Consider the following 23292-nt stretch of genomic DNA (forward strand, 5'->3'; position numbering starts at 1 on the left):
ATGAGGATTTCAGATCATGTTGCAAGGATCCTGTGTTTCAGGATCTGTCTCTTTACAGTCCTGTTTACAGGGAGGTGGTAAATTAAGAGCAATTTTCTAGGTTACACTGACAGCTGACACTAACAGAAATTGAACCAAATTCTCCTCTCATGTCTGTATCAGTCAGGTGTTGCTCTTCTGAAGGCAGTAGAAGGCACCTGTTTTAGAACTGATTGGCAATAAGAAATGTTTTTTTAATTTTCTAACCCACAAAACCTGAGAATTAAATGAAATGTCATTAAAAATTATTATGCTTCATTAATTCATTTAAATAGCCAGGAGTGGGATGGAGCTGAGCTTGTGAGTACTCATTGAATAGTGTAGTTTTTCACCTGTGGTGGAGAGGTAAAGCTCTTGAGAGGGCTTATTAGTTTGAATTTAGTGATGCTTGACTGCTTCAGGAGCTCACCTGGCTCTAGCAGAACCAAACCTGGTTGTCTCCACCTCCTACCTCATCACAGTTTCAGCTTCCTAGTAGTTTGCATGTAAGCAGTATACTTATCTTTGTACTTTCCATGCAAACATACACTTTATCTTTAATGCTGGTAATGATCTCTGAAGAAGTTCTTTAAGAGTAGTCAGTTATTGTCATTTTTAAGGTATGATCATGTCAAGAGAGAGAACAGACCTGTTTCACTTCAATAGATAGTGTGACTGTGGGCCAGCCGTATGAGGTAGAGGAGCCAAAACATTTGCACCTTCACTTTGCTTTGTTGTATACAGTGTGGAGCACCTGGTGTACTACAGGTAGTTTCATCCATCTGAACAGGTAAGAACTGTTGTGGGGACATTATTTTTTTGGAGGTAGCATTTAAATATTGACATTTTCTAATGTAGCCTTTCATATTGCAGCTGGCTTTACCACCTTTTTTGTAATTTTGCCATCTGCATTAGTACTGACATGATAGATACATCATGTAGCATAAACTTTTACTGTTGCTTGGAACAGTAAAGAAATACAGGTATGTGTTGTAGGACAGTAAAGCTTAGAGTTGATTGCTTTTGTGAAACAAAAGCCAAAAGAATTAATAGGATTGTATTGAAAATTAATTTTGAAAATGAATTTTGAAAATGAAGTGTTTAAAGTAATTAAAAGAACATGCTTAATATAGTCTTATGATTAATAATTTGACAGCAGCTATGCAAGTTTCAGAGCACAGTATTGTTCATTTCTTAATAGGAAATGCAGTTACAGCAATGTGACTAAACCACTTCAAAAGACCAGATTCTGCCTATGGTTATAGGTAGGGCATCATGATAACCATAAAAGCTATGTATACTTGTCTGAGGAATAATTTGACTTTTACACATTATTTTATTGTCTGATACATTGGACTTTCATGACTTTGTGATTGTATTTTTATAGAAAATCCCAAATACTAAAAATGTAAGGTGACGTGTTACATCTCAGAGTACTGTGGAAATACCTAATGAGCAGAAATACAAAGTCATCGGGATCCTCCTTGGTTGGTATATGAATAGCAAAGCAATTCAAGGATAGAGTCTGTCTGTAGGTGGAAAAGAATACAGATCTATAACTGAGGATCGGGAAGGCTACTACTAGTTCTTCAGCAAGTTACAGACTCCTCATGTGACCTTGAACAAGTCAAATAGGACTAGATTTTCAAAATTATTTAGGTCCCTAGATAAGTTATTAGGTAGTCAGTAGAATTTCCAAGCAGCACTTCTGTGTTTCATTTTTATTACGGTTCTTTTAATCTCCATTCTGTGTTTGATTTTTCCAAGGAGTTCAGGATCACTGATTTCACAGTAAGTGAACCACTGATGTGTTTATGAAAATGTCAGTGTGTGTGTGTGCTTGACAATATCTTCTTCCACAGAATGACAGGATGGCTGAGGTTGGAATGGACCTCTGGAGGTCATCTTGTCCAACCCTCCTGCTCAATCTGGGTCACCTGTAGCAGGCTGCCCAGGACCATGTCTAGACAGTTCTTAAGTTTTTCCAAGGATGGAGACTCCACAACCTTGCTAAGCAACCTGTGCCAGTGTTCGGTCACCCTCACAGTGAAAAAGTGTTTCCTGATGTTCAGTCAGAACCTTCTGGTTTTCAGTGTGTGCCCATCACCTTTTGCCCTGTCACTGGGCACCACTGAAAAGAGCCTGGCTGAGTCTTCTTTACACTCTCCCTTCATATATTTATATATATTGATAATTTGAATATTGAATATTTCTATGCTAAACAGTCCCACCTGTCTCAGCCTTTCCTCAGCTGAGAGGTGTTCCAGCCCCTTAATCAATCGTAGTGATTCTTTGCTGGACTGTATCTCTCTGGTATCTCACCTGCCCAGAACTGGACACAGTACTGCAGGTGTGGCCTCACCAGTGCTGGGTAGAGGGGAAGGATCACCTTCCTCAACCTGCTGGCAACACGCCTCCTAATACAGCCCAGGATACCATTATCCTTCTTTGCCGCAAGGGCACATTGCTGGCTCATGTTCAACTTGGTGTCCACTGGGACCCCCAGTTGCTTTTATGCAAAGCTGCTTTCCAGCTGGTCAGCCCCCAGCATACACTGGTGCAGGGCTTCGCACTTCCCTTTGCTGAACTTCCCGAGGTTCCTGTCGGCCCATTTCTCCAGCCTGTTGAGGTTCCTTCCTTCTGGATGGCTGCACAGCCCTCTGGTGTATCAGCCGCTCCTCCCAGGTTGGAACGTGAGCAAACGTGCTGAGGGTGCACTCTGCCCCATCATCCAGATCATCAATGAAGGTGTTGAATGGGACTGGGCCATTTTGACCGCTGGGGTACACTGCTAGTGATGGATGAATGTCCTGGCATTTTGTTTGTATAATCTGGCACAGCATGTATTAATTCCATGGGGAAAGAGTTTTGTGCTATGAGGACAAGATATTTTCATGTTGTCACTATCACATTGTTTCACAGTTTGCAAAGTGCCAAAAGATGCCTGGACAGGGGCTCTGCCCTTATAAAGGTATATAGGATTTATTAATTACTAATTAATTTTTAACAGATATATGAACTGGTAAAAATCAAATGCATCCTAGGATTTGAATATCAGGCTTAAATAGATTTGTGCCAGGGTTGAACTGAGTAATGAGTGGCTGGTAGTAGTGTTACCTTCATTACATCATCTGTGTCTAAAAAGCAGAGAGCTGTTTGTGTCTAAAACCATACCAAATATGTATGGATAACTAGTCTTTTTAGTCTGGCAGCAGATCTAAAAATTGAAGTGTATGCAGTTAGCAGCCATATTGTAGCAAAATGGAGTCTTCTCCCCATTACCTTATGACATTTTAATATATTTGAGAAAGTAGTGAGATATTATTTTTATATACTACATAAGACAGTAGAGAATCAGTCCTAAAGTTAAATCATCTTGGTGCAATTTCCCTCCTCTCTTTAGTTATTCAGTTATCACATAACTTATATACAGCTACATAACTATTTCTCATTGATTTTTGTCTTTCTATTCCTTTTCATAAGTTGTGTATGGATAGAATTTGATTTTTGCAGATGTATTCTTTGTTCAGATGTATTCATAGCCTAATTTCAGCAAGTAATTCATGCTCTGTGGCTTGTTGTTGAATAGTCTGTGGTAAGCATTTACTATTTCAGCTATTAAGGAAGACTTTGCCTGCATAGTATGTTGCTGGTTTTTGATTCGTTAAGAGTCTCTCCTCCAACTGGCTTTGTCGTGAATACATGCAATTACAAATAGAAGGCTATTGTTTTATATGCATATTCCTCAGTGCTTATTTAAAACAGACTGTTTCAGCAAACATTCCTGCCAGTATATTTGTTGCTAGAACATTTATGGGAATTACAAACAGAAGAGCTAAAATGTATGCAGCTGAAATGAATTCCTTCAGAAACTCAAATGAATAATCATGAAAATAAACATGCTCAGCTCTCAGCCATTTTCTGAGCAAACAAAAAAGAATCACCTCTGATACTGTTTTATTCTCTGTGCTGCACTCTAACCCTTTCTGAACTCTAGGTAGAAGCTGAGATGCCTGACATGTTTTTAGTGATTCTATATGCAGTTCATTTCATGCATTAAACGCACATAAACTGTTTTAGTCAACCAGTTTCTAAAGTAAATTATTACTTTTCAAAATCCATTGCATAAGTAATAACATACTGCTAAGATACAGTAAGTGCCATTTTGTTTTGCTCTAGTGGAAAATTTCATGCTGACAAGGTCAAGCCCTTCAGTCTGAGAGCAGTCAAGTGATGAAAGGCACATCCAGCAGGAGGAGAGGTGGTAGATGGACATCTACTAACTGTTGTCTCCTTCAGAAGTGAGGATTTGAAATGTGGCTTAGTTAGATTTAGAGGATAGAGCTGAGCTACAAAATCTTGCTTTTATTATTGTAGACTAAAAATACATTTGTTTTAGTGTGTTTTTAAAACTGCTCCCCATTTCTTGACAGAACTACAGTAGTTAACAGCATTGTCTGTAGTTGTCCTGAGGCAGGAATACTGTGAGTGTAGCAGAGTAATCCTTACATGTAGTAGTTACTGATTTTTAGGGAGATTGATGCTATGGTGTATGGTACACTGGAGGTTGCAATGGAGCGTGGCTGAATTTTTTTTAGTGCAACAAAATACTTGTGCTCTGCATTTAAAATGAGTTTGAAGATGGTGGGAAAATCAGTCAGTTATAAATAGTTAACAGCCAATTTTCCACCATTCAGCCAAGAGAACAGCTTCCTTCCAGGTAGATCATTCACATGTAATATTGCTTTGCAGTAAGACATTTGTTGTTCAGATATTTTTATATGATTGATTAATATACTTTGTTATGGAAATAGATTCTTAGGATAAAAATAATTGAGATAATCTAGGAGTCAAATTGCTCAGTAAAGAACTAGGTAGCTACATTTTCAACATATAAATCTACATCATTATCAGAGGTTGCTGAGAGGCTGCTGATGCCTTATTAGATAAGGTTTAGATAGATTACCTGCAGCACTAAACAATTTACTGAGAACAGAAAATTGGCTTCCAATACAGTCTAGAAATGAAACATCACAATTATTTGAGGTACTCTGTAACCTTGGAAACAATTGGGAGCAGTGACATCAGCAACAATTATGTGCAATTTTTGTCTTTAGTTTATCACCAAGGTAACCAGAGCAGGTTTCCCTGCTTGAAATTTTAAGAATGTCTTGGTTCGGTATTAAGTGAGCATGCATGAAGCAGACTATTTAGGGTCTGTTAAAATTGCATTCTGCTTCACTTTCAAAATGGTCTTTCACAATTTAAATTGTGTAAACTCATGGATTTGGTGGGGTTTTTTTGTTTTCCTTTTTCCCTTCTCTCTCTGAAACAGCTGCAGGCAAATGAAGCCTTAGTTACTGTGTTAAATTCTCTGAATAATGAAAAGAAGGAAAATTGAATTCCTTTTGCTGGCCTCAAATACCAAATACTGCAACTGCACATAGAGGCTGCAAACTGCACTACGTTGTTTTTGGGGATGGGACTCGCCCACTGTTGAGGACACATGATACTCCCACATCTAACTTCCTTGAGGGGAGCTTTGCACTAAAGTTCAGGTTCACAAGAGACTTGCAGTCAGTGCTGCCTTAGGAGTACGCTGGGTGAGTGATTCCCTTAGACTTACTGGCTATGGAACATCCTTAGTCAGCTACCTCACCTTGTGGTTGTGCCAGTCAGGAATGGCCTAGCATGATATCCATCTTCATGCTTAATCCAGAGAGTTTGGGTTTTTTCTGCAGTGGGTTTTGGGGGAGGTGATGTTTGAATTAAATAAGCCTTGCTGCTTAGTGGAAAAACCTGTAGTTCCCTTCATAATTGTTCTGTGATGGGAAAGTTATGTGGAGTTGGAGCCATAACACTGACAAGGAGGATGTTCAGACCACGCAGTCTCTCATCAGCATGCGACTCAATTTTAGAGAGAGGTATTTTACTATGAAATAGTGATAATGCTGTCCATCATTCAGGGAGGTAAAAGGGGGTGCTGCAAAGGAGTTGCTTCTTTGTTTAAGTCTGGAACACTATCTCAGGTTAAAGCTACATCAGTTGCCAACTTAGAAATGCATGTATAAATTTGCATTCCTAAGACTTGCATATCTTACCTGTGATGTCTACTTTGTCAAACACCTTTTTTGGGTTTTTTTGCATACATCTTTACCCACAGGTTGCTGCACATGCAAAATACACACTTGTGTTCTGTTGAGTTACTGCATGTTCAGCTTATGATTTTGTAGGGTAATTGGTGTGCAGGCAACTTGACATACTTGTGCCTTGTAACTACAAGTCAGAACTTGATGTTTGAAGGAAAATAATAAAATTCTGTTCCTGTTTGGAGTGCAGCCCCGAAGCAGTGAAACTGCATTTCAAGCCATTAGCACTGTGGGTTTCCAAAACATACTCTATAGCCTATGGTTAATGTTGGAGTTCAGTAGCCCACATCACTTATAATGAATTGAGCCAAGTAAATTAAATTAGATTTTTGCATAAAAAAGATAATTCCTTCACATAGTTTGGTATTGCAGGGAGAATAAGGCACCTAATACATTTCATGGTACCAGGGACTTTCATGGGATGTAATTGAAAACCAGATGCTTTTCTTGGAAATAGAATATTGATGTTCATATTTGTAAACAAATTAATTCACTGACTGATAGAAGCAGAAGAAAAAGACAAACTTTTTAGATACTAGTCACATTCTAGTAAGACTGTAATTATCTTTAAAATTATAATGAATGGGCATTGGTTATTTTATTTTTGTAATAAAAATTCACCAAATGCCTTTGTGCTTTGCCCTCTGAAGTAATTTGCAGAAATACACAGTAACAAGTAATCACACTATTTGCAAATGTATTTGGTGAAAAGGAGCTGTGCTTTGAAAGGAATCGATTTGCTTGTTACAGTTATCAGTTTGATTAATGTTAAAATTCTATGCAGTATATTTAATCCTTACTCATGATTAGTGCAGTAATAATGCACTACACATCTATGCATTTACTATTAACAATTAGTGTCTTATATTTCTTTCCTATCACAGGTGTAATCATAAGTTAGAACTCGTAAAAATTTTAAAGAAATATTTATTGGAGCAGACATTGGTTATAAATCTTTATAACTACAGTATTCGGGGAGTTAATAATGATTTCAGTGGGTTTATTTTATGATAATGAAAGGCCATTTAGATTACAGTTGTATTACATCTTCTCTCAAGAGTTCCTCCAGGAGGTGCAAGTTTTCACCACTGTTGTGAGTCCAAGAAAAACTCCCAGGCAAGACAACAAATACTGCATTCTGTGTAGAGAGACCACACTTTACATATGAATAAACAGAAACTAGTCAGATTAAATGACTGTGCGATGCTAGGTTCACAAAGGTTACAGTAGTAGTGTTTGGAGAAATAGGAGAGACGAAATGGAGAAGAAGGGGAAAAAGAAGAGGAAGAAAGTGGTAAATAATGGTGAATTGGTCTGTAAGTTCTGTGATAACATCAGTATTAATATAGAGCTAAATGTGATTTGCAGCATGTAGGGATACAAAAAAAGGCCATGTTCAAGGGATGGGTTTCAAAGTGCTGACTTTGATGATAACTTAAGAATCCTTTTTGAAAATTGACTGAAAGTGAATTTGCAGTGTGAAGACCTGAGTGGATAAAGCCCTGAGAAACCTGACCTGAACTGATAGCTGACCCTGCTTTGAGCAGGAGGTTGGATTAGAGACCTCCTGAGGTCCTTTCCAGCCTGCTGTAGTAAAGTTTCCAGTTTGTGCTGTAGTAAAACAGTTCACTTCATCCATGCAGGTGTATAAGGGGAAATTCAAATAGTAAACAGAATAATTCACCCAGTCTGAATGAGACAATCCCTGGACTAATTTGTCCAGTGTTGTTAGTAACCCTTCAAAAATAGCATTGAAAGCATAAAAAGGGTATAAAACTAGGTTAAAAGACTGAAAAAGCAGCTGGTAAAGCTGATCAAAACCAAGTAAATTTTCCAGGAGAGGTGTACTTATTTTTAAAGAGAACTATGTTTGTTTAATTGAAAAACAGTGACAATATTTTTATAGTATATCCATAAGAAAGTTAGAGGCAACTGGAGCATAGCCCTGGTTATCTCTAGGTGTATAAGGTATTTAAGGCTGGCATTTTAATCTACTTGTTAAATAATTATGAGATCCAATGACTGAAAGTTGTATTTACAAAAAAATTGAGAGATAAGTCTATGGGAACAGGAGAAGCAACTCTTGTGCTTTTGGGAAGAGAGCACTTACGTTTTTTTTCTGTGCAAACCTTGCCTTAGTAGCTTGGGGAGACAGGAGAGAGGAACATTTCTTCTCTTGAGGGAGTTGGTATCTGTGCTTTGGCATCCAGCACCACAATCTCTGAGAACATTAGGAAAAAAGTAAGTAGTTACAGCTTTCATCTTTCTACCTGGCTGACTAAAGTAATTTGACTTTATGCAGTTTAGTTTGGTTAAATTAGTCAAAATGTAACTTCTAGGTTTCTTCATTCACAGTATAGATTCTATCAGATTCCCTCTTATCAGACTGTTTGCATATTAGAACGAGTGCTGGGTAAAGATGTTCTGAATTACAATAAAATAGCTTTATTGGGCAACTTGATGATCCATGATCTGTTGCTAGCATGCGAACACGTCAGACTTTTACAGGTAGCATCTGCTTGAACCGTCTGGGGAAACAAAAAGAACAGAACACATCTTACATTGGAACAAAACCAGAGATCTGACTTGATGAAAGTGTAATTTTCTTCTATGTTTAGCCATTCTACGTGTTATTTAAAATTGAGTGCTTATGTCATGTCAACATGTCTATAATCACTTCTTAGTTCCTCATAATTAATCACTGAGAGGAAATTCAGGAAGGAAGGAAGAATTGTGTTATAAGCTGTATTTTTATTGGTGTAAATATATTTTACTTCTTAGCTGGCTTGTTTTAGTTTTGGATGGGTTTTGGGGTTTTTTTGGTTTTGTTTTCTGATTTCATTGTTTCTTATATGGGATATTCAAGTCTTGCAGAACCTATTACAACTTTTTAAAGACTCCACAGATGCATATAGGGCCCACCAGCTCAAACTCCTTTTGAGGACAGTTTACATTCTTGGTCTATTCAGTTGGGAGTATCTCAGTAGAGCTGTGTCAGAACTCTGCGCTCCAGAAAAGTAGGGAAGACATGACTGTATAGTTTTATTTTTGTTAGGTGCCAGAAAATTTCAGTCTTTCCAGAATGACACAAATGTGTTTTTTCCCAGATTTGTTGAGGAAATAGAGTGCTTGCTTGTTGATACCACCTGACTTTATTTGGAACATATATAACTAATATTTTTGAATGTTTTAAAGGTAAAACAGTGTTGTGATTCGGATTCTCATTCAGTGTCTTAATATTTACTACAGAAAAATACAGCTAAAAGACATTTGTGTATCCTCAATACTTACTGCCATCACATTCTATACATTTTTTTATGCCATGGTTCTGATCAATGCCCACAAAAGATTAAATCCTTTCCCAATAGCAAAAATCTAATAATTTTCAGGTCACTCAAATTTCACCTAAGTTTTGCTTTTTGTTTTAACAACATGCTTTTCTCATAGCTGCTTCTTTATTCTAATGTATTCCTTCTGCCTTCCTCCACCACCAGCTACTTTGCAGTTTTTACCCATTCCTGGATATGCAGACTATCATATGGCAGCGTGCCTTCTGTGGTAGACACAGTCTGTCTTCAAAACATACTTTTTTTAAAGGTCTGTATTGTATTTCAGTTTCCTAGATTATATCCTTGGTTATTTTCTTGTTTTATCTCCCCATGCCAAATGTCAATGCTCTCTTACCCACACAGAATGATTTCTGTCTGCTCTTTTCTTTCTTCCATGTTTCATTACTATCCTACTTTAAATATTTTAATTATCTCTCTGCTAACCTTGCTTTCTCACTTTTGTCCTCTTTGGCTCTCTCTAAGTGTTTAGCAAATGGTGCTTGTGGGGTTGGGTTTTGGGGGTTTTTTTTTGAGATTATCCTATTTTTGCCTTTGGGGATTTTGGTTTGCTTGTCTTCATCTTCTTTTTTGTGTCTCATTTTTACTTTTTGCTCTTCTCACTTTTTTCCTCCTTTGATATTTTCCCAGTCTCGGCATTGTCTTGTCTTTCCTTTTGCCAGGATGTTGCCTCCTACATTCAGAACAATCCCTTGTCCTATGCCTGTCATTTACCATTGCTCCTTTGAACTCTTCTTTTTCTCTGGATAATTTGACTTACCCAGGAGATACTTCTTTGCGAAGCTTATGCTAGAATATTCAACATGAGGTGGTGGTTAAGTCTTGCATTCAAAAAAAAAAAAATCATCCCTCTTGATTTTCACATGTTCCATGATGTTTTAGTATTTCAGCTCTGTAGGGTTTTTTTGTCTGTCATTGCATCACTAATTGCTTTGTTGCACATTACTTGCACCATTAGTGTTTCTTGCCTTAAATTTATTTTAACTACCTTCATTCTTTCCTAGATTCCCTACTTGATATGAGTCAATATTTTACCCAGGGTATTTTCCACAGCCTGCCCACTTGTTTCAAGACACTCATGAGTTTTAAGATAGCATCTTACAGGCTTATTGGGCTACAGTCTTAGTGATATTATTGTCATTTAGTTCTGCATAAGAGAGAATTTATTTGAATTACTGTCATGGGACTTTTTTTATAATGAATAAATTAATCATGTTTATCATACTGTGTTTATTAGTCTTCACTCCAGTTATAATCTACAGGGATTCCTAAATCATACACTTCTTTTTAAAAAGAAGACAAAAATTCAAGTATTTTAAAATCAAGGTTATTGGATGGAATAGGAGAGGGAACAAATAAATTCCATTCCACATACAGTCCTCATGCTCAGAAAGCATATTACCTTAAATGATAATTGCTTTTTTAAAAAATGGTACTCTTATACTTCTTGTACATTTCTTTATGCTTCAGCATTTATTCAGTCTATTACTTCAGAATTTTTATAATGATCCTCCTAATGGTCCATTGGAAATATGCCACCATTAACTAATGTATTCCCTCTATAAGTATTCATTTCTGAACCAGACTAGTAGGGCTATCAGAATAATACCAGTTCTTACAATACTATGAACCAGACTAAAGTGCAAACAATAAGGTTTGAGTCATAAAGTACAACTAAGGAGTAATCCTTGTTTCCTGTCGAAAATGAAGAGTTTAAGTGCTTGCCTTTGTCAAGCATAATGATTGAATTCCATGTTCAGTACCGGCCATATCAAGCATACAGTAATAAACTTCTTTTATGGGATTACTGTTAGGTTTATTTGTATTTCTGTAGAGCATCAATTAAGAGGAGGCTCCCCTCCATGAAATGGAAGGGTAAGAAGGTGTCTTCCTCTTTGAAAATAAGAGCTAAATTAGTCATACAAAGAAATAAAGGTAAAGAAGAAGCACAAGTGGCAAAAATGCTCCTGTGGTTCTGTGAAGCAAGTCCATCTTTTCATGGGAGTAATGTAGTGAAAACGTTTTACTCTTGATGGAAAGAAGGGCCCCCAAGAGCATGTCTCAGCCAGTTGGAAAATCACAGGTACCCTGTGTTACCTTGTGTGTCCAGGACAATATGAAGCCTGTTGGCAGACAGACTGTGGTATGACAGGGCCTTTGCTGCTGTCCTGGGCAGAGGCAGGTCTCAGCAGGAGTACAGAACTGTGGGACCAGGTTCTGTGTCAGACTCCAAATTGTCTAATTTTTACCTTGGCAATCTTCCTCCACTTCCTAAAAGAAAGTTTGTGGCATCCCTCTAAGTCTTCCTCTCATTGAGCCAACTTTAGCTTTCCAAGAGCGGATCTGCTCCGCTGGGCAGTGCCTTCAGGCAGGTGGCCTCCTCAGGCCTCTTAAAATGGCTGATGTACAGTGAAAGTTTGAAACACATACAAGTCAGGACTTGCCCTTAGATATTTATCTGTGGGATTTTCACTTTCAGATTTTAACACGTATATTACTTTCCCATACAATTCTACAAATGTGCAGTGTAATTGCAGTATTTTAACATTCCAGCTACAGAAGTGTAGTGTCTAGACAATACCATATGTATTTCAGTCAGGCACAGAAGTATTACTGTCCCATTTTTATTTCTTTGGCAACTGACATTCTCCTGCTTTGCAAATTCACAGAGCAATGGTTTTAATAGAAAAGCAAAATACTACATTGCAGTAAAGATGTGAACTGGTTATAAATAAAAATCTCTACTATTACTTCCTCTGTTTCAATTGCTGTTAATTTGCTAGTGCCTCTTCAGCTCTCTGAAACTTTTGTGAGTAAATGAGATGACAAAGCATAATTATAATTTAATTATGCTAAATATTTGTTTTGAAGCTTGACCACTGGAATGCGAGGCTGTATGTTTTCACCTCCATCCAAAAGTATTTCTGAAATAAAATACTTGTTTCTGTCTCAGTGAGGCCAGAAACTGAAACTGGAAACTGAAGAGTAAATGACAGAAATAAATGATGCCTTGTCAAGTCCTGAAAAAGGCTAATGAAACCTTGCAGCTGCCAAATCTGACTGAAATCAGTGGCCTGTGAATTGCAATGTTCAACAAAGAAAGTCAAAGATAATCCAGATGTTCCCAAGCAGAACACTTAGCAATACTTTTTCATCCATTTTCTTTCTGTCTGTATGAAGTAAAAAATTCTATAATTGAGATTTGGTGTAGTACATTTTTTTGAAGGTTATTATTTGACCTTCAAAATAATTTAATGTGCTTAGCACGTTATTTCTGTCTGTACTCATTACTTTAAAGGTGACTTAATTTATCAGATATATCATTTTGAAACACAGGATTGTTCATGTGAAGGAGGTTTCTTAGAAGGTTTCTTTTGACAGCCTCTTTATAGTCTTCTTGAAGCGCTTTTCTTTTGGCAATGCATAAAGTGAATCTTGAAAATCAAAAGGAGATTTGTGCATAATTCTGGAACTGACTACCTTTTACCATTTATTTTTGCTCATTATTATGCTGGCTGATGAAATATTCTAAGCTGGAGACTTGTGAATAAATCTTGATTTAAGTGTGTTTTAAAGAGGTAGTTAAAATTTTGCTCATTTGTGGATTTGTATTTGTTTTGGAGCTGAGCCCATATCTCACCGTTAATCTGTTAAGTATTGGCAGCAAAATAAATAAATAGTCATGTAAAATCACAAGCAAAAGGGGGAAAATGTGTGTTTATGTGTTACAGGATACATAGCCATCATTCTCTTCTGAGAAAGAGCGAACACAGATAACCCAATTTTTATTTTATTAGATCAGGACCCTTAAAAACCTTAAAAAGTGGATTGGTACCCTCGACCCTTTCATGTAATTAGGATCCTACAGTCTAGTAGTTATAGTTGTCTGTTTAACTTTCAACTCAATATAAATTTATCATATGCTGTTGGATCCCGTCCAGACTTCTGTAACTGTGTATGGCCTATGGAGAATAAAGAGCATCCATTCCATTAAAGAGGGAAATATCAGATAACTCTGTAATTAAAAGATAGTAAAATATTTAAACAAGAATGATATTTTTGTTTCAGCAATGAGGTGGTAATGTCTTGTGTTCTGCTTCCTCTTAACTGATTCTTTTCCCTCAGCAGATTTTGATTGTGGTTTAAAGCAGCATATCCTTGTTAGAATTAAGACACTTACATATTGTTTGAATAGATATATGCCTTTGGTATTCTAGAAGATAAGAAATTGAAGATGTATGTTAGTTTTGAACTAGATATTTACACAAGAAAAACATCCTTTCAGAGAAAAGGGAGGGGGAATGGAAAAGGAGAAACTATTTAGAAGTGCATCAGTTGCTAGTGAGAAGGTGTCTGGAGAGTGAATTTGGCAGGAGCATACTCCCCCTTCCCCTCAAAGCTTCTCCTAGGATGTACTGTACCCGTTGTTCTCAGAATAAGGGTAATTTTGCTGGTGCTCCCTAACTGTGTAGTTAGAGTGCTATGATCTGACTGCTTCCTTGCCTGAGAAAGTTTATGTAACTGTGCTGGGCACTAAGAAGATAAAAATTATGTGAGGAGCTACCACCTTTCCCAGCTGTCTCATATGCTGTGATTTGGTACATACAGTCTCAACAGACGGTTCATGCCTTGTAGGCTGGATAGGGATGGGAATGCCTTGCTCATAGATCTGGTTAAGAAAGACTTAAGGGAGATTGGTGCCCAGTATGGTCAAGACTTGCACAGTTCTAGGCACATTGAGGAAAGGGTGTTCAATTACTTTTGAAGCCCCCTAGATCAACTCAGTGGGTAGACAATTGCTTTACACCTGGAGCCATTTTGCCATCCCATGCTTCTGACATTGCTTCCAGTTTTATTGTAGATCATGTATTCTTTCTGATCTTCTGGTCTCTTGAGGCAATGCGCAGCTGTGGTTCCAACTATGGAAGCTTCATGCAACAGCATTCACATTGATGACAGCTTTCCACTGATCTAAAAAGCAACTTCAAAGGCCTGCCTCCATATACACAGAGGATTTTGTGTTGATTTTCTGCTCCTGCAGGCACCTAAACTCTTACAGTTTCTATCTTAACCTTACAAAGTTGAATATAGTACTCTGCTTCCTGCCAAGTGGACTTTGGTGAAATATATTACTGGAAGTCAGCCAAGCTTGGGTAGCCTTTAGTAGGAGACAGATGAAAGGGAGAGTGTTTAGGATCTGAATTTTTCATTCAGATCAGTGGAAACCTCTTATTGATTTGAATGGGCCACAAACTGAGTGCATTACAAAATCCTCTGAGCCCTGTCAAGAATTGCCTGGTTATTTTTGGAGGATTAACCAAGGTGGGGATGCTCTGGAGTGGCAGGACTTCATATTTGTCTGAGAATTTATCAGCTGTTAATTAATGCCAATTACCTATTTTAATAGAAACCATTGGTTTTACGTAACCTTTTTTAGCAAAATTTCGTTAGTATGCTTGGTTGACTTTGTGCTTTCTCTATGGTTGTTTCATTTAGTTTTTTGAAATATGCATGAATGGTTTAATGTCATGTAAAAACTGTCTATGTATAAACCTAGGCAACTGTCAACAGAACTGCTGTCTCTTCAGTCTGCTAGAAAAACAATTCACAACATGCATGTATAAGGCTGTGATTGCCAGAGCCTGTTCATGGTGGCAGGTGTTGGATGTTCATCTGCTAATTTCTCATTAGAAACAATGTGGTAGGCTGCTGATGCAATTTGGTCATTGGAGGCCCTGTCTTGATTTCTGTTTATAAAATGTATGGCTATGTTTACTGAAATAGTTTAAAAAATAGTAGATGCGGTTTTAATTTTTTAAAATTTGTCATAGAAGTATTTTGAGATGAAAATATTTGTTTTCTCATTGCCAACAAATATCTATTATCTGGGGTCTGTAATTAGACTCACAGTTTAAAGAAAGGACGAGTGGTGCTCGCTGAGCTGCATCATTGGCCTTATTGTGGTAAAATGACCAATGGTGTTTTACCAGCTGTGACTTTGGAGGCAGGCTGAATGACAGGGAACACATAAAGCTCAACAGATTAATATATTTCCAGCACATAACTGTGTGTGTCATTCAGAATTCAGCAGCAGTTCTTGCTTGATAAGTTTGCTAATGTCTTCATGTTCTAAGGAACGTTGTGCTCCTGTATGGGTGTCTTGTACAGGCTCAATCCTGCAGTCCTCACTGAAGCAAAACTCTCAGTGAAAAACAGCATCAGTATGACCATGGAGAGCACTGAATACAAGGGTAGAAAAACTCCTCACGAGCAATGCATCTGCCTAAGGAAATAGAGCATGTAGTTCTGTGACTAATTATGAATTACAGAAAGAACTAAAGAAAAGAAGACACAAAATCGAGAAATAAATAGTTGATTACTCATCTTGCATCAAAAGAGGACAGTTTCAAGACAAGCCCAGTTATACCCACTTTTTGCAATAATATTCTTATCTACTTCTCAGAATTTCCATTGCTTACAGTAGAAAATAAGATTATATTGTCCTTCAGATTCTTATATATGTGGCAAGGGTAATTGAAAGGTTGCATATGCAGAGCATTCTAATTTTACATGACAAGAGTAGAATAAGTTATGTCAGCAAGTTAACAAGAGGTAGCTTTTTTCTATGAATGTGTTCAGAGTACTGCAGAAACAGCCAGATGTTGGTGAGTAGTGATCCTGGCTGATGCAAATATACAAAAGTCATAGAAAAGTCATGTGTTGGATTTAATGTAGTCTGGAATTGCAAACAGCCCTAGTTTGATCTTGGAGCTGAAGTGGTAAGACAAGTATTGCTTCTCTGTGGTTTAGCATCTGATATGTATGTGAGTTGTTTTACCTTTTCTCTTTAATGTGATTATGAATTGCAGGATATGAATTGCAGATGTCTTAATGGATTATTAATTTCAAACTGCAAAAGACTTAGTGTGCTCACAAAAAATGCTTAAAGTGAGTTACCCTTGCATATGTGTTTTTGTGTTACTGTAGAACTTGAGTTTGAGTCCTTACTGCAGCAATCCACAGCTGGAGGTACTATGGAAGCAATAGTGTTTTCTGCTGTCACCATGAAACAGTTTGTGGTGTCTTAGGCAAAGCAAAGATAGGAAGCTGGCACTCTTAGGCCCTTTTCTGGAAATCATTTATGGACACGATGCCAGAAAAGGGTGAGCTGATTTTGTACTTTGTAGTTAAGTAACATCTTCCATCAAGGGGAACCAATGTACTTTATAGATGCTGATGAGTTAAAGTTTTGTCTATCACCTCATTGTAATAGATGGAATACCTGAAGCATCAGTTTAGTGACTTAAGTACAGAGGACCACTAGTTCTATGTTTTTACTACAAAGGCACTAAGAATAATATAGTATCTTCTGTCAACAAATACAAAGTATCAAGCTCAAGAAAACATCTGCAGAGTTAGATTCCTTGGTTGTGTTGATTTGGTATGTGGCATGCTTAGCCATCTCTAAGAAGGTAGCTTTCAGTGAGAGCTTAGTATCTTAGTAATTTGTTGGACAAAACATGTTCTGAGTGGTTAAAAACATGACTTTCTCCATTAATCATTAACCCACAAATGACTAAATGTACTTCCTGAATGACATCTGCTCTGCTGGTCTGTTCTTCCATGATGAAATCTCACCTGTTTCCATCATAACACCTGCAACTAATACAAGTATCTCTGTGTCTTTTTTTTCAAGGAGTTCCTTGTGAGATTATTAATAGAGCCTCCAAACCATATGATTTTTGTAAGCAGTGTTGTTACCACCATGGAAAGACTTTAAGAACAGTGTGAACAGAAAAAACAAAACTACATATTTCATGAATAGTAACTGAGCTTTTGAAAAAACAAATTACTTTGCAGTGAAACTCAAAACTTCACAGCAAATACTCAGTAGAGAGTGCTGGTATTATTCTAAAAAGAAATACACTGTACTTCACAATACAATAAAAGTTGATCTTACCAGAATCCAAATTGTCAGATAGAGCACCATTCCTGCAAAGTAAAGACTAAAAACATATACTAACCCCAGCTGTCTGTCCCTTGAAGCTGTTAGCAGAGTTCATGCATGTGTGATGTGTGGACTGATAATAATTTTCATTGTAGAGAAAGAGGTTCTTAAGAATGTGGCTTCAGTATGAATGAGGTGATTCATGATATAATCCGGAATATTAGTAAGTGTTCTGTTGTAGAAAAAGTCTTTTTTTTCTCCCAGCTCAGTAATATGTGACCCTTTGCATTCAGCCCTCAAATGCAGTAAAAGACAAATTATTAAGGCTTCATAAAATACAAGTTTAATCTTAAAAAGTTAAATAGACTTCAGTACCTATCAAATCTTAAATTACAGAAGAAACCTCTGGAAGATAGCATAGTATATAGTACAATATGTGATTTGTGAACACTTCATGCTATAAGTTTGTACACTTAAATTTGAGCCACTTAAAAATTGGTCCACTTAATAGGACCTATAGGCCTTGCTCTATATGTTTATGTAATTTAACTGTAACAGTACAATCAGAAAGGAAAGTAATTATATGCCAATTAACATGGAACCCATCAGAATTTAAAAGATTATTCTTATGGAAGGCCATCTTACTATGTAATATAAAAATAGTCTGCTAAATGTCACTTTAACAATAAGATCTATTTGTAATAGTTTTAGAGTTTACAGTGTCATCCAAACTGAATACAGATTGAAATCGAGACTGAAAATCCTACAGATTGTTGGCAGTGATCTGGGGTAAAGGGCTAAAGTGGTGTGATGGCTAGGTTAATATTCCAGTGTCAGTCAACCCTTTCTGAGTCAGGCTGAATTGAAAGGGAAATGTTGGGAAGCACACTGTGAGCTATGCTGACTACCAGCTTCAAAGGTATTGACATAAAAGGAGAAGGACATGAAAAGAAAACTGTCAGTGAACAAGCAGCAGCAAGAAAAACCCGACAGGCATCTGAAGAGGACACATAGACAATTTGAGCATTACTTTCTTGATCATCAGTGTCTCCCTAGTGGAACCAGTAACATCTTTGTTGACTATCTGTGAGATAATTCCAGTAAACATTAACATTTTAAACCCCAAAACTTTGTATTTTTTCAGGAATCCTCCTCCTACTTTGCTACATCCTGAGAAATGGTGCAGAGGATTCAACCATTTCATTTCACAGTGAGTTTTATTTTCTTTTAAAAACAGCTAATTCAGCAAGGCCTACGTGTGTCAATCTGAAAGCAGAATTTGTTGATGGAGTTGTTGCTTTTGCAGGTCTTTAACTTCAGTTTTCTTTTCATAGACTCTAGACCATGCTTCACTTTTAAAAAGCTATACAGCACAGTTTGATCTTCTCATGTAATTTACTTTACAGCTTCTCTGAATGGACCTGGGACAGGTTTATAAATATGCCTGATTTCTTTGATGGTTTTGCAGTGAAATTTTGTGTCAAGGAGAAAAAAGGGTTAGTGAAAATGACTACTGGTCAATTTAAAGTAAGAATTGGAAAGACAAGGAAGAAAATAGTTGCCTTTTTTCACTCTACTAATATTCAGTAGGTTGTATACCCAATATATGTAATTGACCACCAGTTGTACCAAGAGTGTAATATATTACCTAGATGGTACCAACTTTCTGGATGCAGCTGTCACTGAACTAAAATACGCTTTTGCTTTACTTTCTGCGTTTTACGGTGAAACTAAGAAATCACAATTTAGTAGTTGCTAGCATTATATTCAAAAGTCTTACAGCAACTTTTATGAGTGATTTGTAGGGTTCTTCAGGACTTCATTGTGACCTATTACAGCCTAAACTGTGTAACATAGGGAATAATATTATCAAACCCTTGGGAAGTTTACACTGATCAAATAACCAAATACTTTGAACACCACTCCTCAGTATTGACTTTTCAAGATAGATTTGAAAATATGCACATCTGCATTTTGAATCTGTTCTGTATCTAGTTACTTGTGGAGGAATACAATATCCCTACCTGATACCTTTTTCAGTCAGTTATGTAGTAGTGTCTTCCCATTTTTAGAAGTTAAAAATAGAAAGACTAATGCAAATTTTATTAATAATCCCTGAAAAATATTCTTATTTACTATGCTGATCAGACAGGAAGGTGAGGTACACTGTAATGGTTGGCCTACAGAGGAAGGCCATTACTATCATTACTGCAGTGTAACTCAGAATCTCTTTCAGTGTAGGTAGTAGAGTACATTCCTCTAGAGCAGATTGACCCAAGTTCTGTTTCTCCATAATGCATGTACTTGTTTACACAGCAGTGTATATCGTGATCTGTGGTGGAATCGATGTTATTACAACAGTCACTGAGTGGTGGATTAATTCCGTTCTGTTAGAGAGAAACATTGCTTTTACAGTATTTATGGACTGTTGCCTGTATTCTGGGGGACTCTAGCACTGGTGGGTTATGTTCCACTTGTGCTTTAGAGAGTCAGTGCACCTGGTAAATAAGATTACATTCCTTTCTCAGAATCATTGTACATTAACCTTCAGCATTGTTATACAGATTTTTCTTTTTAGGTATTTTCCTTTTTAGAAGCCCCTACTGAGCTTGATAACAATATAAAAAATGAAGTTTCTTAACATTTGTTCAGTGCTTTAGTTCAGCATGCACTGTTCATAAAAAAAGTCAGATGTTAGTACTTTATGGCTATACTAGTTTTTAATCTTGTCCTTTGGGTTTTTGATATCTTCAAACTGTATATTTTAATCACATTGATTTTTAATTACTTCCTCTCACCAGCAACATCTGCAGGTTCTCAAACCTTGCTTTTCATTTTTACAGTATTATGCACAATGAAGTAAGGAAGTATGCTCACGTGCAGTCTCAACATGGAGAGATGCAACAATTGTAATAAATATGCTGGTTCTATAGCTACCTTCAAGAGAACACTGAAATGGAGTTCTCTGTGATGTTCCTTCATTCTCGGGCATGTGTTAGTAAAGTTGTTATGATGCAGAAGTTACAAGCAGTTTTTATGGAGGCTTGGATTTACATTAGTGGATTTTCTAGAAAAAATTAAATAATGTAACACTGTATCATAGAACTGCAACCCTTTTAGGCGTTACTGATAATTGACTCATTTATATGTGTTAGTTAAGCCTTTGTTGATGCCCACCTTGTGACAGCTTAGTTAAGATAAATTAAAAGCAGTGATTTTATAAATTCCATACTGCCTTTTATCCATATGTTAGGACCTTGCCTGATGTTTCTGTCACCATTGTGATGAGTGGCTAGCTTTTGAATAATTTCATTATCTACCTCCTTCCTGATGGCTAACATCATTTGCATAACAAGCTTATCTGGTTCAAGTTGTGGGCCAGACCTGTGTACTGACAAAAACCAAGCATGCAGCTTTGGCTAAGCATACTTTTTACTTCAGTTCTGTTTACACAATAATTCTATTTATGCCAAGATTGCCAAAACTGGTCATTATAGCTTTTTTCACCCCACATTCTCATCCCTTGAAATGCCACTGGCTCAAGAGGCATTTTTGTTGAAGTGTTCTCTCCTGTATTATAGTCATTTACAACATGCTTGAGCTGGAAGTTTCAGTGTACTTTTGTAGGTAACTCTTTGAACTGTTAAAATAGTAATCATATATTTTTCAGAAATGAAGTCTATATTTTTAACTATGATTCTACTGCCCCGAGAGATATGATTTTGCAGCAGCATTTTAAAGTCAGATGCATTATTTACAAAATCTTCATGGAGAGAAGGTCAAGATAGTTCTTAGCTTGGTGAATTTATGTTTCTATTCTCAGCATTGTTGGCCTTGATTTGAGATAAAGACTGTAATCTGTTGTCCTCATAAGGATTTTTACAATGAGATAGCTAATCTGAGTTAGATGTTTGGTTTTAAAAAATTATGGACAAAATACAATTTCAGCCAAGTCATCTCTAGCAGCAGTCTAATTTTGTATTTGGTATCTACTGAGATACATGCAGCACATACATCCTTGAAAAGGTTAGTAAAAGTCTATGTATGCCTGTTTATCTGTACTACTGTAATTGTCCATGAAGAACTTGGCTGCTCCACTCATAACGTGAGAAATAATTAATTGTTTATTTTATCTACATATTAATAGGGTTTACCATTCCTATAAGGCCATGTAAACCACCACATCAGTTGTTGGAAGATTGGCTCCTAAAAATAATATACTTTTTTCTGTGTTTATTTCTATGTTGAAATAAAATACCAGTTTTAAATAGTTCACTCTATTCATTGACCATGAATGTTTGTGAATATTTTGATAGCTACAGCATTGATGACATTGCTCTCAAGATAGCAATTTGTGCCCACCACCATTTTAGACATAGTGCTTCAGAATTTGTTCATGAAATAGTAGAGGATATATGTTAAAATGAATTAAAAAACCTTATTCACTAAAATTATCTCACATGCCGCAAATAAATTTCTTGGCAGTTTAAACCTTGACTGATCTCTAGGGGTAGATAGAAGAGTTAATATGTTCTTGGAGCAGAAGGATACAATAACCTTTATTTACATTACATCACAAAATGGTAATTTTAATTAAAATGAGCAATGGTATCTCCAGGGACAGACGTTCTCCTTTTAAATTTATTTAACCAATGATTAGCTATTATGGTTCTTTGAATTAATTAGTCATTCTTGCACTGGAGGGAATTAAAGAATTAAGAAATTCAGGAAGTACTAAAGTCAAAATGTGAAGTTACAGAATTTGTGGTCACATTTATCATCAGAATGTAACTTCTATTTTAGCAATGACATTGCAAATACAATACAAATACAATTTTTAGTCTTGATAAACTCAATTTTTGGTACTCAGTTTAAACACAGACTTGCAAGCTGAATTTCATATTGATGAGTCTACATTCAGAGTTATTCAATTAATAGATCATTTAGATTAATGCTCCATTTAGGTTTAACTTTTCTGAATGCAGATCAATTTTTTTCACAATCTAAGCAATTGTTTAGTGACATTCTGTGCATATTACATAAAGAATATTTTATTGTTTCTGTCACTGAGATCATGATATGCGTTTGACATAACTCATTAATTTCACAGCATCTAAGAAGACAAAGAGGTTTGCAAATGTCAAAAAGATACAGATTGCAATGTGTAAGGTTACCACCAAATCTGTAAGTTTTCATATTTTATTCATTGATGTAGACTCGGAGAATCTGTCTACAGATGAACTTGAAATACTGAATTGTAGTACCTGACAAAAGATCTCCACCACTTTTGAGTATTACATGACACGTTTTTATACAGATGAATGGGCATTTATAATGGATACAGTTATCTTCAGCTTTCTAATCAGCAGTTGTAAAAAAACTGCAATTTTAGGTAGAGGTGGGAAACTCCCATGCAGGTTTGAAGTCCTGACCCCATAAAGAATCATGATAGATTTTACAAATGTCATAGTATCAAGATCTTTCACTCAGTAAAGCATTCTGTTGAGTTCCTTACCATTAGTAATAAGCACTCATTCTTCCCTTGGTTCCCATTGGCTTGCTGTTCTCAATTGTAAACACTAACATTAGTAAGTATTGTGTAGTGAGAAATATATGTATCCATGGTGGAGTGACAAGTCTATTTGACAAGCATTGGCAATTCTAGGAATAGTATGCTGCATAGAAGATTATAGTGTCAGAGAGAACATGTGAGCATCATTGTCTGATGAGAGTGTTTCCTTACTCCATTCTTCAAGCTCCTATTGTCATTAAGTGCTAGTATTTCAATTTCTCAAGTAGTGTCTGCCTGTTTCTCTTTCACTGGGATGCT

The 23292-nt window shown here is 36.5% G+C and overlaps 1 protein-coding gene across 1 annotated transcript in view; it reads left to right on the top strand.

The window, feature by feature from the left end:
- Nucleotides 1–23292, top strand: part of MYO3B (myosin IIIB) — a 214396-nt gene that overhangs the window by 61208 nt on the left and 129896 nt on the right. The window contains 1 exon segment of the mRNA XM_074829074.1: nt 18607–18672. Coding sequence (XP_074685175.1) covers nt 18607–18672 — 66 coding nt within the window.

This window comes from Strix aluco, chromosome 6 (assembly GCF_031877795.1).
Source record: "Strix aluco isolate bStrAlu1 chromosome 6, bStrAlu1.hap1, whole genome shotgun sequence".
Classification (NCBI taxonomy): Eukaryota; Metazoa; Chordata; class Aves; order Strigiformes; family Strigidae; genus Strix; species Strix aluco.